Raw genomic sequence first — 13,210 nt, forward strand, 5'->3', positions numbered from 1 at the left:
TGTAATTATCAAGATTTTTATTAAGCATACTGTACATTCATGTACCAAACAGCATCACATGAAAGTCTTCTCCTGTGCTCAAGAGTACTGACAGGAAGGCCAGAGTCCGCTAAATAATGAGGATTCAGGCTCCGCATGAACAAAGCGACACGAGGGGGAAAAAGAAAGCAAACAAGACTAGAGTGACTAGATTTAGTCTAACTTAAATCTGGTGAAACACCTTTTTCAGTGAAGAACATTCTGTCAGCAAAGGTTGGACTAAAACAGAGCAATAAATAGGCACTAGGGAAGTAGCCACATCAGCGCTAGGCCATTAGTCAGAGAGCTGTTGAAAAAGTGGACAGGCTGTTCGGGGAGTGAAGCTGTGCTGACTAGTAGTCAAATCAAAGTCCCAAAGGAAAGCAGGTGGAGGAGGAATCGGCTTCAGTGTTTGTGATTATGAGTCTGGTGAGAAAGCTCTGTGTGCGTTGGGGAACTGCTGAGAGCTGAAATCCGGGTCTTCCCTCACTCGTTTCTTGATGTCTGTTTTAACCTGAAAAACAATTGACTTCCATCATCAGTCAAGAAGGTGAACGGGCAGTCGTGTGACTGTGAGCAGCTTCCCTAAAGGCTACAGTCATAGTGGAGTTTAAGGTGATGTTTTGTCACTCATCCAAGTGACTTCTTCAGCTACAGTCTGACTTGGATGAGTGATGAAAGGTAAGACTTTTACTTTGAATGCAAACAGTCTCTGTTTACAGTTCGTGTCACAGTGTCACTCCTATTTAACTAGCAGTTACTGAGTGTTTGGAGACGAATTGGCATCTTTCAAGCAAACTACAGGTGACTGCAGACTGTATACCTCTTTGCAACCAGTTTCATCTAATGAGTGCCAGCAACCATTCACCAACTAATTGAAGAATACACATCTTTCCCTAGTGCTGTGTGGTTCCCAGCACATCTCTAGGCCTGTCTGGCAGTAGCGGCTTTAACCACTCTAGTAGTTTTCTACTAAAGGAAGTAGCTCTCCAATTTACTGGTGTGTGCTAACTGCAGGAACTGACCCTGCAGGACAATTGTCTTTATTGCCGGTTACCAGGAAAGGAAAAAAAGCAGCTACTCTGGTGCCGGGAGGTCTGAAAAATATTTTCAGGGGTCTGATTGCTAAAAGTGGCATGCACAATTTTCCTCTTCACCAGAAGGCCTGTGATCAGTTACGTTTTTAAATTGCATAACAGCAACATAGAGGGTGCTCTCTGAGACAGTGTTTTGTGAGCTTGTAAAACGTTAGAAAGCCAATTAACTGGGTCACAACATGACATTGTAACTGTGTGATCAGATGCAGCCACTGTGTCAAACAAATTCAAGTCATCACTGCTGCATTTCTCCATAGTTTAGCATTGAGATGGACATTTTTAATCTTAGTGTCATTATGTTACAGGATTATTTAAACTGTGAGTTTCCTTTGTATCATCCTGGTGTGCTTTCACTCATCCTTCCTGTCCTTGCTCTTAAAAGCCCTCCTCATGATTTCCCAGCAGTTTTCCAGTTTGCCAGATCTATGAAAGCTGCGCTAAGTATGAACATGAACAATGTTCGATGTGCCTCTGCTTGATTTTTGCCAGTTTATGTAAGATGTGGTTACCTGTTCTGAATAAGCTTCCTTCACCTCCTGGGTCTCCAGGTCTTCCTGCAGCCGTTCAGCAGAGGTGATGGGCTTCACTCCGGCCGTCCTGGCTGCTTGACTCACTGCATCAGAGAGGGAGAGGAGGGCCGCACTGCCCTGTCCTGTCTGAAATCACACACACAAACATGCAGCATAAAGAAAAGGGAGAGAGGCCAAATTCTTACGTGATGACAAAAAGTTGCACCTGATTTTATTACCTTTCTGCGTTTTGCTGGCATGCCATGCAAATATGCATCAGACAATGGAGGCTGAGCCTTCATCTTCCTCTGAGTCATTATATCACACCTGATGATGGGAACCCATTCCTAAAACAAAGACAACGGAGAATATAAGGATTAAGCAGAAGTAGCTGAAAGGACAGAGTCATAGTTTAGGTCAGCTGTGTTACTGTGTTGCACTACAGCTAAGCAAAAAACTAGTGCCAGTACAGCAACAGCACACGGTAAATGTAAAGCAGGCACACAAAGAGTTAAACACTTTTTCCAAATGGAGGAAAAAGATGACAGTTAAAGCAGTAAAAAGCGGTGGGAGGAAGCTCTTACAGGAGGAACAGCAGCAGCCCAGCCATCCGACTCTCCAGCAGACTCCTCCCTCCCTCCCTCCGCTCCCGCCGCTGCCATGTCGCCACCTAATGGCACGGCTCCTCCTGAGGCTCCCAGGTCCCCAGGCAACACCCTCGTGTCCCGTGATGACACCCTCGTCTCCTGCGACACCGACATGGCCTCCTCTGCTGTGGTGGCTGCAGCTGGTGACAGGTTGTCCCCGATCTTTGGAGGTGGAGAACAAAACCATGAGGAAACTAAAAGGAAAACACAGGACCAGAACTGGCAAACTAAGGTCCTCTGAACTCTCGCACACCATTCTTACCGTTGCACTTTGTGCCTGTTCAGGCTCTTGGCCACCAGCTGCAGAAGACTGATCTCTCTGTGAAAGAATATCATTAATATTTATTAGCCATTTCAGACGTGCAGTTCAGAGAAATGTGATATGGAGCAGCCATCAGATAAGAGGGACTGCTCTCTCTGCATGTTGCACATGTGCTCTGCACTGCAGGAAACACACAAGGACAGTAAAACCAGATTCTGAGTCTTATTGCAGATGAATTATTGGCAAAGGCTTGAAAAGAGTTTTTGACTGACCTGCTTTGTCAGTATCTGCTTCATGTCACTTGGAAAGATTTTATTAATATCAGAAGAGTTTCTTAAAAATATTTTAAGTTATTTTAACTATTTAGCTGCACAGTTTTGTTTCATGTTGTACTTAGATGGTTATGTTTTTGATGTTCAAGGCCATTAATTATCTTAGTAAGCCTGCACTGTTTCTCATGGCCAGCAGGGGGAGAGCTTCCAGTGAAGTCTATGACCTCTGATGACTTCATGGTTCCATTCTCAACTTTTACTGAATACAACATGATGATCACTTTGTCCAAAGTCCAAATTAAAGTTAAAGACGAGGATAAAGCTGCTGTATTCCAGGATTGGGTGATGAGCTGCTACTGTGCAGGTGTGTGGTTTATGTATCAGATACACTCCTCGCTTGTCACACACACAGCAGCAAATGCTCTGCTTGAGGCTTCTACACAATGACCACAGTGTCTGTGTCCATCTTTCATATCGTGTTTGGTAATAGCTCAGTCAGGCTGTCTTCTTACATGAAATTTGTACAGATCTGCACACATATGTCGCAACGTGCAAAGATTTATCTGTAACTGCAGGATTTTGTTTGCTGTGAGTCACAAAAAATGATTTACAGTTACACAACTCTAAACACACACTACAAAAACAGCCTGAAGCTTGAGCGGCTGCATCATGCAGGTGAGGCATGGGGATTTGCTTTCCTTGAATTTCCATCACGTCCAATTTTATTCTGAGAATTAGAAATTTAACATGCATGTGTGTGTGTGTGTGTTTGTGTCTGCTGCGTTACCTGTGTGTGGACTATGTAGCTCTGGATCTGCTCCTGTGTGATAGGGATGTGCTCCAGAATCACCTGCAGTCTCATCGTCATCATGCTGGTCATCCAGTTAACCAGACTGGGGCTGATGTCACTTGACATCCTCCGCTGGAACAAAACAAAGTTTTTTATCTCACAGACACATTTTCTCCTGTATTTTGTGACTTTTTAGGTTACATCCTCTCTTTAAATTGTTAAAGTACACCACTTTTCTTAGTTTATATCTCTGACTATTTCTATTAACATCAAATGACAGAGCAGCTGAATTCTTCATTCTTTACTTCTAAGTTTATAACAGTGCACATGACACTTTCTCTGCATAAATTACTTTAAATAAAAAATTTGAGTAAATAAGTGCAGTACGGTACTTCTGAAGTGTGTTTAAATTCTGACTTTCATATCTACTGTTAAACAGTGGATCTCCATATTAAACTTGAACTGTTTCAAATAATGTGTAAACTGTATGTTTTACCTGTAATAGCTCAGAATTTACACTAGTTGATGCTAATTGATGATGCAGTGATAGAAAAATATAGATAAGAGTACAATGGAACTGTCTCCTGTCAGAAGCACTCAGTAGCGCCTCTGTGTGACTTCTCCTGTAAATGTGTGTAAATAAAATTGAATTTGTACAAAACACCAAATTTGACCTTCTTTGACCAAAATGTACTACTTTCATTTGTGATAAGTATTTTTTCTTGCTGAGTGGAAATTGTGTACATACAATTCGGTGGTTGATAACAGCAGTTAGAGCCCTCTGGTCTCCTCTCAGGCAGTGAAGGTTGAGAGCAAGACACTCGAACAACGCCTGGTTACACATCTGTAACAGCTGGGGCCCAAATGTTTCATCTGGAAAACACAATTTAAATTGAATAATAAAAAAAAGTGAATGTATTGCAGTTACAAGTATAACATTTCCCACAAATAAACTCTTTAAGCTGCTGTTCGACACAAAATGAGGAAACAATGAGCTAAAGTTGAGTTTACCATTGCAGCGCAGAATGTGTGTGGCGATGCGAGTCAGCTGCTGTCTGAAGAAAGTCATGTTGGTCTGGGTGATATCAACGCCCTCCAACACGTTGACTGAAGACTCTCTCTGTTGGGTTTCAAAGGAGAAGATCTCTTCAGAAGTATTTCAATCAAAAGCAGATGGCACTTTAACATAACTGGCTATTACTCTAATGCTGTGCAACGGACTCAAGGTCTGCTGCTGCTTACCCTGTTTGCAAGCAACTAACGTTTTACCTACAGTGTTATCACATCCCATCTTCCTATCATTGAGTGTGGCAAAATTCGTTTGAACACTCCAGACTACATGCCATGCCAGCCATGACTGACTAGACAGAACATAAACATGCAAATGGTATAAATCGTAATCTTTATCCGCGATAGCAGCTAGGCTAGCTATGATAGCAAGTTGTTTCATCTAGGTGCTTCAGTACTGATGAGTCTGAATACCAGTTCAATACTTGTTGCTACTATCAGCAATTCCAAACACTGTCTACCTTCATCTACTGCAAATTAAATAGTTTTATATACTTCACATCTGCTTTGCCTATCAGACAAAATAGCCCATTAATATTAGTCAAAGTCGAGCACAGCCTGAGCTCTGATGGATGTTACGCATGCGATGTTTTCCCTCGACAGTTTAAAAAAATAAATAAATAAAACAGGTGAAATGATTTTGGTGTCCGGTTCCAAATTTGTGTAAGGTCAAATTCATATTCTTATCGTTTTTTAAGGATTTCAAACTGACAGCATACATGACAATTTTTAAAACTTTTCTTTAATACAAATATCTGCAGGCTGCATGAGATGCAGATATGTGCAAAGTCAATCTATGGAATTAAATTATGTGCTTGATCAAATCCTGTTGTCATGAGAAGAGAGTAAGTGCAGGACTTACAAAGCTTTCAGTGATATATTCCTCCAGTTCATTGACAAGACTGTCAGCAGCAGCCTGTGAAAGAAAAAGAAGACAACACGCAGAAGGAAAGAAAACATCAATTATTGATCACGTTCACAAAAACATAAAACAACCAACAAAAATGAGGGATATGTTATGAAGTAAAATAGCTGCGTCTACTTGTGAAGTACCTCTAAAATTGCCAACAACATTCTAAGAATAATACAGATTGTGGTGAGTGGTACTGACAGCAATGTTCTGATCGGTGGGCTCTCTGCCGTTGAGGTAGTTCTGGTTGAAGAACTGGGCCAGTTGTGGCTGGATGCGGCTGAGAGGCTGGTGCTGACCATGAAGCAACATCACCAGGTCGGACATGGTGAAAGTCTGACACACCAACATCAGCAGCTCCCCAAAGAACCCTGGACCCACGATACAAAAAAAAAAAATAAATGTACACAATCAAGAGGGAGACAACATATATAAATGAGACTGTATCTGATATTATAAGTAAATACAGGTTATTACTTACCCGTTGGTTCCTCGGGACTGATGAAAATGTTGGTTGACTGCGACAGCCTCTGCATGAACTGGGCGATACTCTCCGTGTCGTTCTGACCTTGGCCCAGAGAACCCATCATGGTACTGAGGACACCGCGAACGATGCCCGTGAACAGCTCCGGGTCGAGGGCTTCAGCTGCTGCTGCTGCGCCAGGATTAGGTGTTGGGTTGGGCCTTGCCCCGGGTGCTGGAGTGGTACCAGGGGGAGGAGGGGGTGGTGAAAAGATGGGCTGGGAGGCCTAGAAATAAAGCGGAAACAATATGTTGGGGTTTAGTGACAGTTTAAATGCAGCTGATTCTTGTGAAAATGGAAAGAACTGCACATGACTCACTTGCTACCAGCCCTTCCCTTGGAAGATATTGTGATGAATAAGAACTCATTTAAAATTATGTGTGTTCCCCAAAACCTTTTTCCTCCTTATGTTTGACGGGAATCTCTTGACAGCCAATAGAGATCGAGGTGATAGAGTTGTGCTCTCTGAGTACTCTTTTGCTTGAATATATTCAGTTTCCAATCATCTAAATTTGGACATATTTCAACAAGGCAATCCCTCCATCTTTGTATTCATTTCTTGCACAACAGAGTGCAGATCAAATCCAAAGGTAATTTGCATGTGGAGTGCATTGTGTGCACACTTGTCAAAGACAGGAACACTTACCTGCTGCATGAATTCAGCCATTCCCTGGATGAAGGCTGGGACTCCAGACGTGGTGACAGTTATTGAAGGGTTCCCCGCCGCACCGCTTCCAGTGCCGCCAGCTACCCCCAGGAGAGAACCTAGAAGCTGGCCAAGGTCTGAAGGCATCTGCTGAGGCTGGGGCTCACTGTTGTTGGTCTCGTTTTGGTTCGGGGTGGCAGCAGTAGTGTTTGTAGCAGGAGGTGGTGTTGGACCCGAGGTGGAGAAGGAAAAGGAAGAGGAAGATGAAGAGGTGTGAGAAGAGGAGGAAAAGGAAGAAGAGGTGGGTGTGGATGTAGAGGAAGAAGAGGATGTGACCGTTTGACCAGCTGCAAAAAACAAACAAACAAAAAAATCAAAACAAACAACTAAAATACTGTTGAAGACTATGTTAACAGAAACATATGCCTGCATATTTTTACTAATGAACTTTACTAAAGTAGCTTTGCATGATTTACGGTTCAAAATAATGCTTATTTATCTTATCTAAGAGAAAGAACCCTTCAATCCATCCTGTGTGGAAAAAGCTGTTTTAACTCCTCCCCTTGAATGTCATCTTCTCTTTAAGCCAACTTTGGTTTGATTGGCTGCCCCTCATAAAAAGAAGATTTAAATAAAGGTCATTATAGTTAATTATTTTTTCCAAACAGTTTTAAAAAATATCTGAAGTAATATTGTGCACTTTTAACAGTAAAACAATAGAGAATCTGTCTTTAATTGTAGTCTGCCAATTTCAACAATGCAGTAATGATGTTGTCTGTTTATTAAGAATACAGCATCTACATGACTGAGACTCTGAAGCCTTTTAAAAGTGTTGCATGCACTGAAATATCTGCTCAAAATGTCTTTGATCCTGACCCTGACAAAAACACCCCAGATAGCATCGTACAGATCCAGGAGTACAAAGGAAAAGAAACGTTTAATATGTCTCCTTTACTGAGTAGATCATCTCACCCATTTGTCCAGGGAGCAACAGCTGTCCAACCAGTCCACTAATCATCTGGTTGAGAGCAGCGGGGTTGAAAGCCTGTGAGGAACATATTATTATTCATTGATAATGCTTAAATATCTCATGGAAATCATCACACTGCATTATCCCCACCTGTCCCGGCTGCTGGCCTGGCATGGCAGTCCTCATATTTATGGTGGTTCCCCGGGTACCAAAGGCAGGAGGGGGCATGTTGGGTGCAAACGGGGGTCGGGTGAAGACAACCCGTGCCTGGGGTTGGGGGCCAGTACTGGGTGGTGGCGGGGGAGCGGTAGGAGTGGTGCTGGGTGTATTAGGGCATGTGGTCGTGGCAGAGGAGCTGGCTGTGGAGCTGGGAGGGGTAGGCTGCGGTGGGGTTGGTTGGCCGGTGGCAGCTGCGGTGGCGGCGCTGGTTGCTACGGCAGCAGCATATTGGCTGATTTGTTGCATGAGATTCCTCATAAAATCAGGAGGGAGGGCACCTAAGAGTGAAACAAACGCCAGGGAATTAGCATCACATGATTTAATTTAGTGTATTTAGAGGATTTTCAGCAGTTAGCAAACGAAGGCTTTCGTTCTCAAAACAATATTCAGTATCCCACTTGAACTGCGGCATGACGGAAAAAAATTAAGCGGACAGAAAGCTTTTCTACATCATGTGGGCAACCCCAGCTCTTGGTACTTTTTCACTTTAGGTTTTAAAAGTACTTTGGCCCAAACAGCTCTGTAGCGAACATAAACCTAAACAGTTTAAAGTCTCTGCTGTCTCAGCCAGCTAGTTAACTTAACACTCAAGGTAGGAGACCAGCGAGTCTATATCTTTCCAGCGACAGTTTTCTGGCACAAAAATTTACGGATTAATTTCATGATCACAGATTTTGTTTATTTTCCTAAACCAATGAGAAGTGATGTTCAGCCATGTAAAAAACTAAAACACGGGGCACATAAGATTTAAATATATCCAACAAAATTCATGAGCTATGACTTTGCTTTTAGAGCAGGATAAGTTTAGTTAGATGAAATATAATAAAATTTTATTACCGTATTTTCACGACCATAAGGCGCACTTAAAAGTCTTAGATTTTCTTTAAAAAGTGCGGCGCGCCCTATAGCGCGGTGCGCCGTATGTGTTGTAAGGAGGACGTAGTAGAGAACACCATGAGAACGTTAAAGGGTGAAGTGTGGGCGTTGATCGTATATACCGGGACAATCGCACATACCTGTATAAAAGAACAGGACATCGTTGTTTTAACAACCCTGAAAATGGCAAAGAGACACGCTTACGAAGCACAGTTTAAACTGAAGGCCATCAGCTACGCGGAGGAACATGGAAATCGAGCAGCGGCGAGAGAATTTAAGATTAACGAATCGATGGTTCGCAAATGGAGGAAGCTGGAAAACAAGCTCCGGCAGGTCAAGAAAACGCAGCTGAGTTTCCGCGGACATAAGGCGAGGTGGCCCGAGTTGGAGGAAAGACTCGAGCGGTGGATCATCGAGCAAAGCGCGAGCGGGAGAAGCGTTTCGACGGTCACCATTCGGCTAAAAGCAGTTTCACTAGCTGAAGAGATGAACATTGAACATTTCCAAGGAGGTCCGTCTTGATGCTTTCGTTTTATGAAACGGTGCCATTTTTCCATCCGGACCAGGACTACGGTAGCGCAGCAACTTCCAGCGGATTATAAGGAAAAGCTGGCCATCTTCCGCTCCTACTGCAGCAAACACATCGGCGACAAAAACATCCAACCCAGCCACATCACAAACATGGACCAGGTCCCGCTCACTTTTGACATCCCGGTGAGTCACACTGTGGAGAAGCAGGGGACCAGCACGGTAGCGATACGCACAACGGGGTATGAAAAGTCTTCTTTTACTGTTGTGCTTGGCTGCCATGCTAATGGACAGAAACTGCCGCCTATGGTGATTTTTAAGCGAAAGACTTTGCCTAAAGAGAAGTTTCCAGCAGAAATCATCATTAAGGCAAATGAAAAGGGCTGGATGGATGAGGAAATGATGAAAGACTGAGGCTGAGGGAGGTGTATGTAAGGAGACCAGGTGGTTTTTTCCACGCAGTTTCACTAAGAGTGGAAGGCAGCGCCGGGCGAGTTACGCCACAATTTGCCAATGGATTGTAGATGCTTGGGCTAACATGTCTGCTGGCACTGTTGTTCGAGCTTTCGCAAAAGCCGGCATCGTTTCCGAGGAGCCGCACGGCACGGAAAGTGACTCTGACAGTGAAGACAGTGAACCTGGCATGTTTGATGGAGATTTAGCGCAGCTGTTCAATTCAGACACAGAGGATGAGGACTTCGATGGGTTTGATTGATGATAAAAATGTGAGTACCAAACTTTGTTTTGCTCCTGCTTTATTTTTAAATACGCACACTTGTATGCTTGTGTGTTGTTGATGATGACGATTACCGGCAATAGAAATGTGAGTAAGGTACCGAACTCAGGTTTGCTCCCGCTTTATTTTTAAATACGCATACGGTACTTGTATGCGCCCTATGGTCCAGTGCGCCTTATGTGTGTGTTAAATATAGTAAGGGCACACATAACTGAGACTGCGCCTTTTAGCACAGTGCGCCTTATGGTCGTGAAAATACGGTAACACTAATAGGTGTTTTTTGTGGAATGGTTGAAGAATTTACATGACTGAAACATGCCAGTAAACTATATATGTCCAGCCCTTGGTGTGACTTGAGTGAAACCGAGTTTGACACCTGTTTTACATGAAGACACTGGAATGCTGTACGCAGTATTTTTTAAACATGCTATACCTGGCTGTCCAGTCATTTGCTGTCCAGCTGTTGCCGTGTTTGCACCTGGGCCTGCACACAAACAAGAACACTCTCAGTTAAAGCTGGTCAGACTCTTCATGAATGTAACATTTGCATTATCAGAGCCATTGTGTAACAGACACTGGAAAGACCATCTTGCTTGTAAATCCCGAGTTAAAAGTCCCATTCTGCAGGTCTCTGCTTGAGCCAGCAGTGCAGATGTGGAACTTTAACTCCAGTGCAGTGACAGACACACACAGCTTGAATGGCGCATTCAATCAGTGGCGGGTAGGGGACAACACACCGTCCGTGTTCATCTGCATCATGACCACCGGGACTGCCTGGTGGCTGATCCTGATGACCCGGTGGCCAGCCTGTCCCTGTCCAGCCTGCTGATTGGACGGGGAAGTCTGTGTGGGGGAGGTCTGTCCCTGACCTGCCTGTTCCGCCTGGCTGGTCGGCTGAGTGGGCGTGGCTTGTCCCTCAGTGCTGTTAGCCGCAACAGTCACTGTGGCACCCAGGTTCATCTGTTGGTGAAGACGTAAGCAGTCAGTCTGGTTTCCTAAGAGATTTTCACTTTAGTGACTAAAGTTGCTTCCATTCACTTACTTGCACTGGGATGTGGTGGTGCATAGCTCCAGGAAGGGAGACCGGGTTGGTGTAATGAGAAAATGGCCGGACTACATGCAGGTGACGGGGGACGGGACTCATTAGGTTCAATCGCAGGTCGCTGAGAGCTACTAGTGTGTTACCAAGGAGACGCAGACACTCCCACGTCAGGGCGAGTGTTCGCTGGTCCTCCTCTCTCTCCTGTAGCAGGAAAGAAACCAATCTTGTTGAAATCTTACCTCATCTCAAATATAAGGACACTGTATAGAGATCACATTTACTTTATTTTTAATTACCTGCTTCTACTTATTTTATTGTTTGGGTTTTGAAATCTTTACATTCTACCTACCAGAGCATTACTTTACTAACCAATTAGAGCTTATTGAATACTTTACATGTTATTCTGTCATGTCTCATCTTCTTAGTGTACTTTATCCAACATTTCTTTATTAATTTTATTTTAGTCTTATTCGTATTATTTCTATGATGATGTGTCAATATAATTATTTTATTTTCTCCAGAGTTTCTAATCATTTTCTTTTTTTAATTTGTTGTTTGTCTAATTGCAATTTATTAGCATAACTCTGACGCACTTGTCAGAGGAAGAGAGGGACGATTTTGGAGCTTTAAAGGACACCACATTTGAGTATGAAGTCAGCAGAGTGAGTTATGGGTTTTTGACTGTTTAAAGTAACTTGCAGGTTTCACTTACTTTAGTCAATGTTACTACTAATCATCTATCATATATATGAAGTCTTAGTATCAGCAGTGTTTCCCATACATACACTGTACTTAAATGGGATACCCGGATATATTGACAAACACCCAAAAACATTTTACAATTTACATTTTTCATCATAGGGATGCACTGATTTGATATTTGGATCAGCTATCAGTCTGATCCTGACTCAAAAAGCTAGATCAAATATTAGTGATGCAGTATTTTCAATTCTGTTTTCACTTTGTTGTTTTTGTTACAGTTTTTCATTTAATTGTAAACCGGTTAACATCAGTGATAGCTGCAATGATCCATTTCCCCAGTGTCTAACATTAAGGACACCCGCTTGGTCAACCAATGCATCCCTGGTTATTCGTCTAAACAAGGATTTATAAGTATCAAAGCATCTGTTATACAAAGAACTGATTAACAATGTATAGTAAAGATTTCCAGTAAATTGTTTTTTGTTTGAATCCTACTGTATTGTTGTTATATTCTGCCGTGGTGGCTGTCTCGAGGATGGTGTGAGCTCTCTGGATGAATGGTTGCAGTCTCTCCTCAACCCTCCGCAGCTCAGACAGCATCTCTGCCAGTTCAGCCGGGCTGGGATGACTGAAAGAGGAAAGAAAGGCAGACTAATTAGAATTACACATCATGACAGAGACATACAGAGAAATAAATGCACAGTTTGACCTTTGTAGAAATCTGAGTTAGCAAGCTAGATTTTGTCTCACTTGGGTCCAGGTTGCGGTGTTGGTCCCTCAGATTGAGCTGAAGAGGAGGGTGGAGGTGGGGGAGTTGTTGGAGGTGGGGAGGTGTCCATGGGCTGAGCAGAGGGAGAAGGAGTAGAGGTGGTGGAGGAAGATGATGGAGGAGGGGGAGCAGCGGCAGCAGCAGCATCGGTTGTCTCTGTTTGAGAGGACGAGTCAGTTGGTCGACCCTGAAAACCGACACAAGAAAGCAACAGAACTGTTACTGAGAAAGGCAGAGTTTCTCTACTGAGGTATTTGGGGGGGATAAGTGCTCACCTCCATTCGTTGGATGACATCATTGATGTCCCTCAGCAGGTTCTCAGCTAAGACCAGCCTCAGCCTTGGCTCACTCTGCACTGGCTGGTCCATATCAATGTGCACATTCACAGACCCATTGCTCTGTAACAAAGAAGGAAAGGTGACAATAAACAAAACAATTCAGTGTCGTGTGTAGCTGTGTACTATTATGGCATCATTAGGATGAAGTTAAAACAATGTTACAGTTACAATGCTTTAGACTAAAAGCCTTATTTAACCATACGTGGTTTTACTTTATACGCTTTAAGCACTACATCTACAAACCCAATTCCAGCAAGTTGAGACACTGTGTGAAATGTAAACAAAAAC

At 43.2% G+C, this 13,210-nt stretch overlaps 1 protein-coding gene across 3 annotated transcripts in view; it reads right to left on the minus strand.

The window, feature by feature from the left end:
- The window catches only part of LOC143419415 (large proline-rich protein BAG6-like), a 25,045-nt gene continuing 11,835 nt past the window's right edge, over positions 1-13,210 (minus strand). For 2 of the 3 annotated variants that reach the window (XM_076886051.1, XM_076886047.1), the window contains exons 6-25: positions 12,860-12,982; positions 12,566-12,771; positions 12,311-12,443; positions 11,114-11,314; positions 10,809-11,031; positions 10,505-10,555; positions 7,863-8,209; positions 7,715-7,787; positions 6,743-7,089; positions 6,055-6,322; positions 5,775-5,944; positions 5,526-5,579; positions 4,607-4,715; positions 4,344-4,468; positions 3,593-3,727; positions 2,534-2,590; positions 2,209-2,433; positions 1,864-1,971; positions 1,625-1,771; positions 1-532 (exon numbers count right to left, since the gene is read on the minus strand). In XM_076886051.1, the coding sequence (XP_076742166.1) occupies positions 437-532; positions 1,625-1,771; positions 1,864-1,971; positions 2,209-2,433; positions 2,534-2,590; positions 3,593-3,727; positions 4,344-4,468; positions 4,607-4,715; positions 5,526-5,579; positions 5,775-5,944; positions 6,055-6,322; positions 6,743-7,089; positions 7,715-7,787; positions 7,863-8,209; positions 10,505-10,555; positions 10,809-11,031; positions 11,114-11,314; positions 12,311-12,443; positions 12,566-12,771; positions 12,860-12,982 (3,198 nt within the window). In that variant the 3' untranslated portion in view covers positions 1-436. The remainder of the gene's footprint in view (positions 533-1,624; positions 1,772-1,863; positions 1,972-2,208; positions 2,434-2,533; positions 2,591-3,592; positions 3,728-4,343; positions 4,469-4,606; positions 4,716-5,525; positions 5,580-5,774; positions 5,945-6,054; positions 6,323-6,742; positions 7,090-7,714; positions 7,788-7,862; positions 8,210-10,504; positions 10,556-10,808; positions 11,032-11,113; positions 11,315-12,310; positions 12,444-12,565; positions 12,772-12,859; positions 12,983-13,210) is intronic. The other variant, XM_076886056.1, reaches the window with a different exon arrangement.

The sequence above is a fragment of the Maylandia zebra genome, linkage group LG1 (genome assembly GCF_041146795.1).
Source record: "Maylandia zebra isolate NMK-2024a linkage group LG1, Mzebra_GT3a, whole genome shotgun sequence".
Lineage (NCBI taxonomy): Eukaryota > Metazoa > Chordata > Actinopteri > Cichliformes > Cichlidae > Maylandia > Maylandia zebra.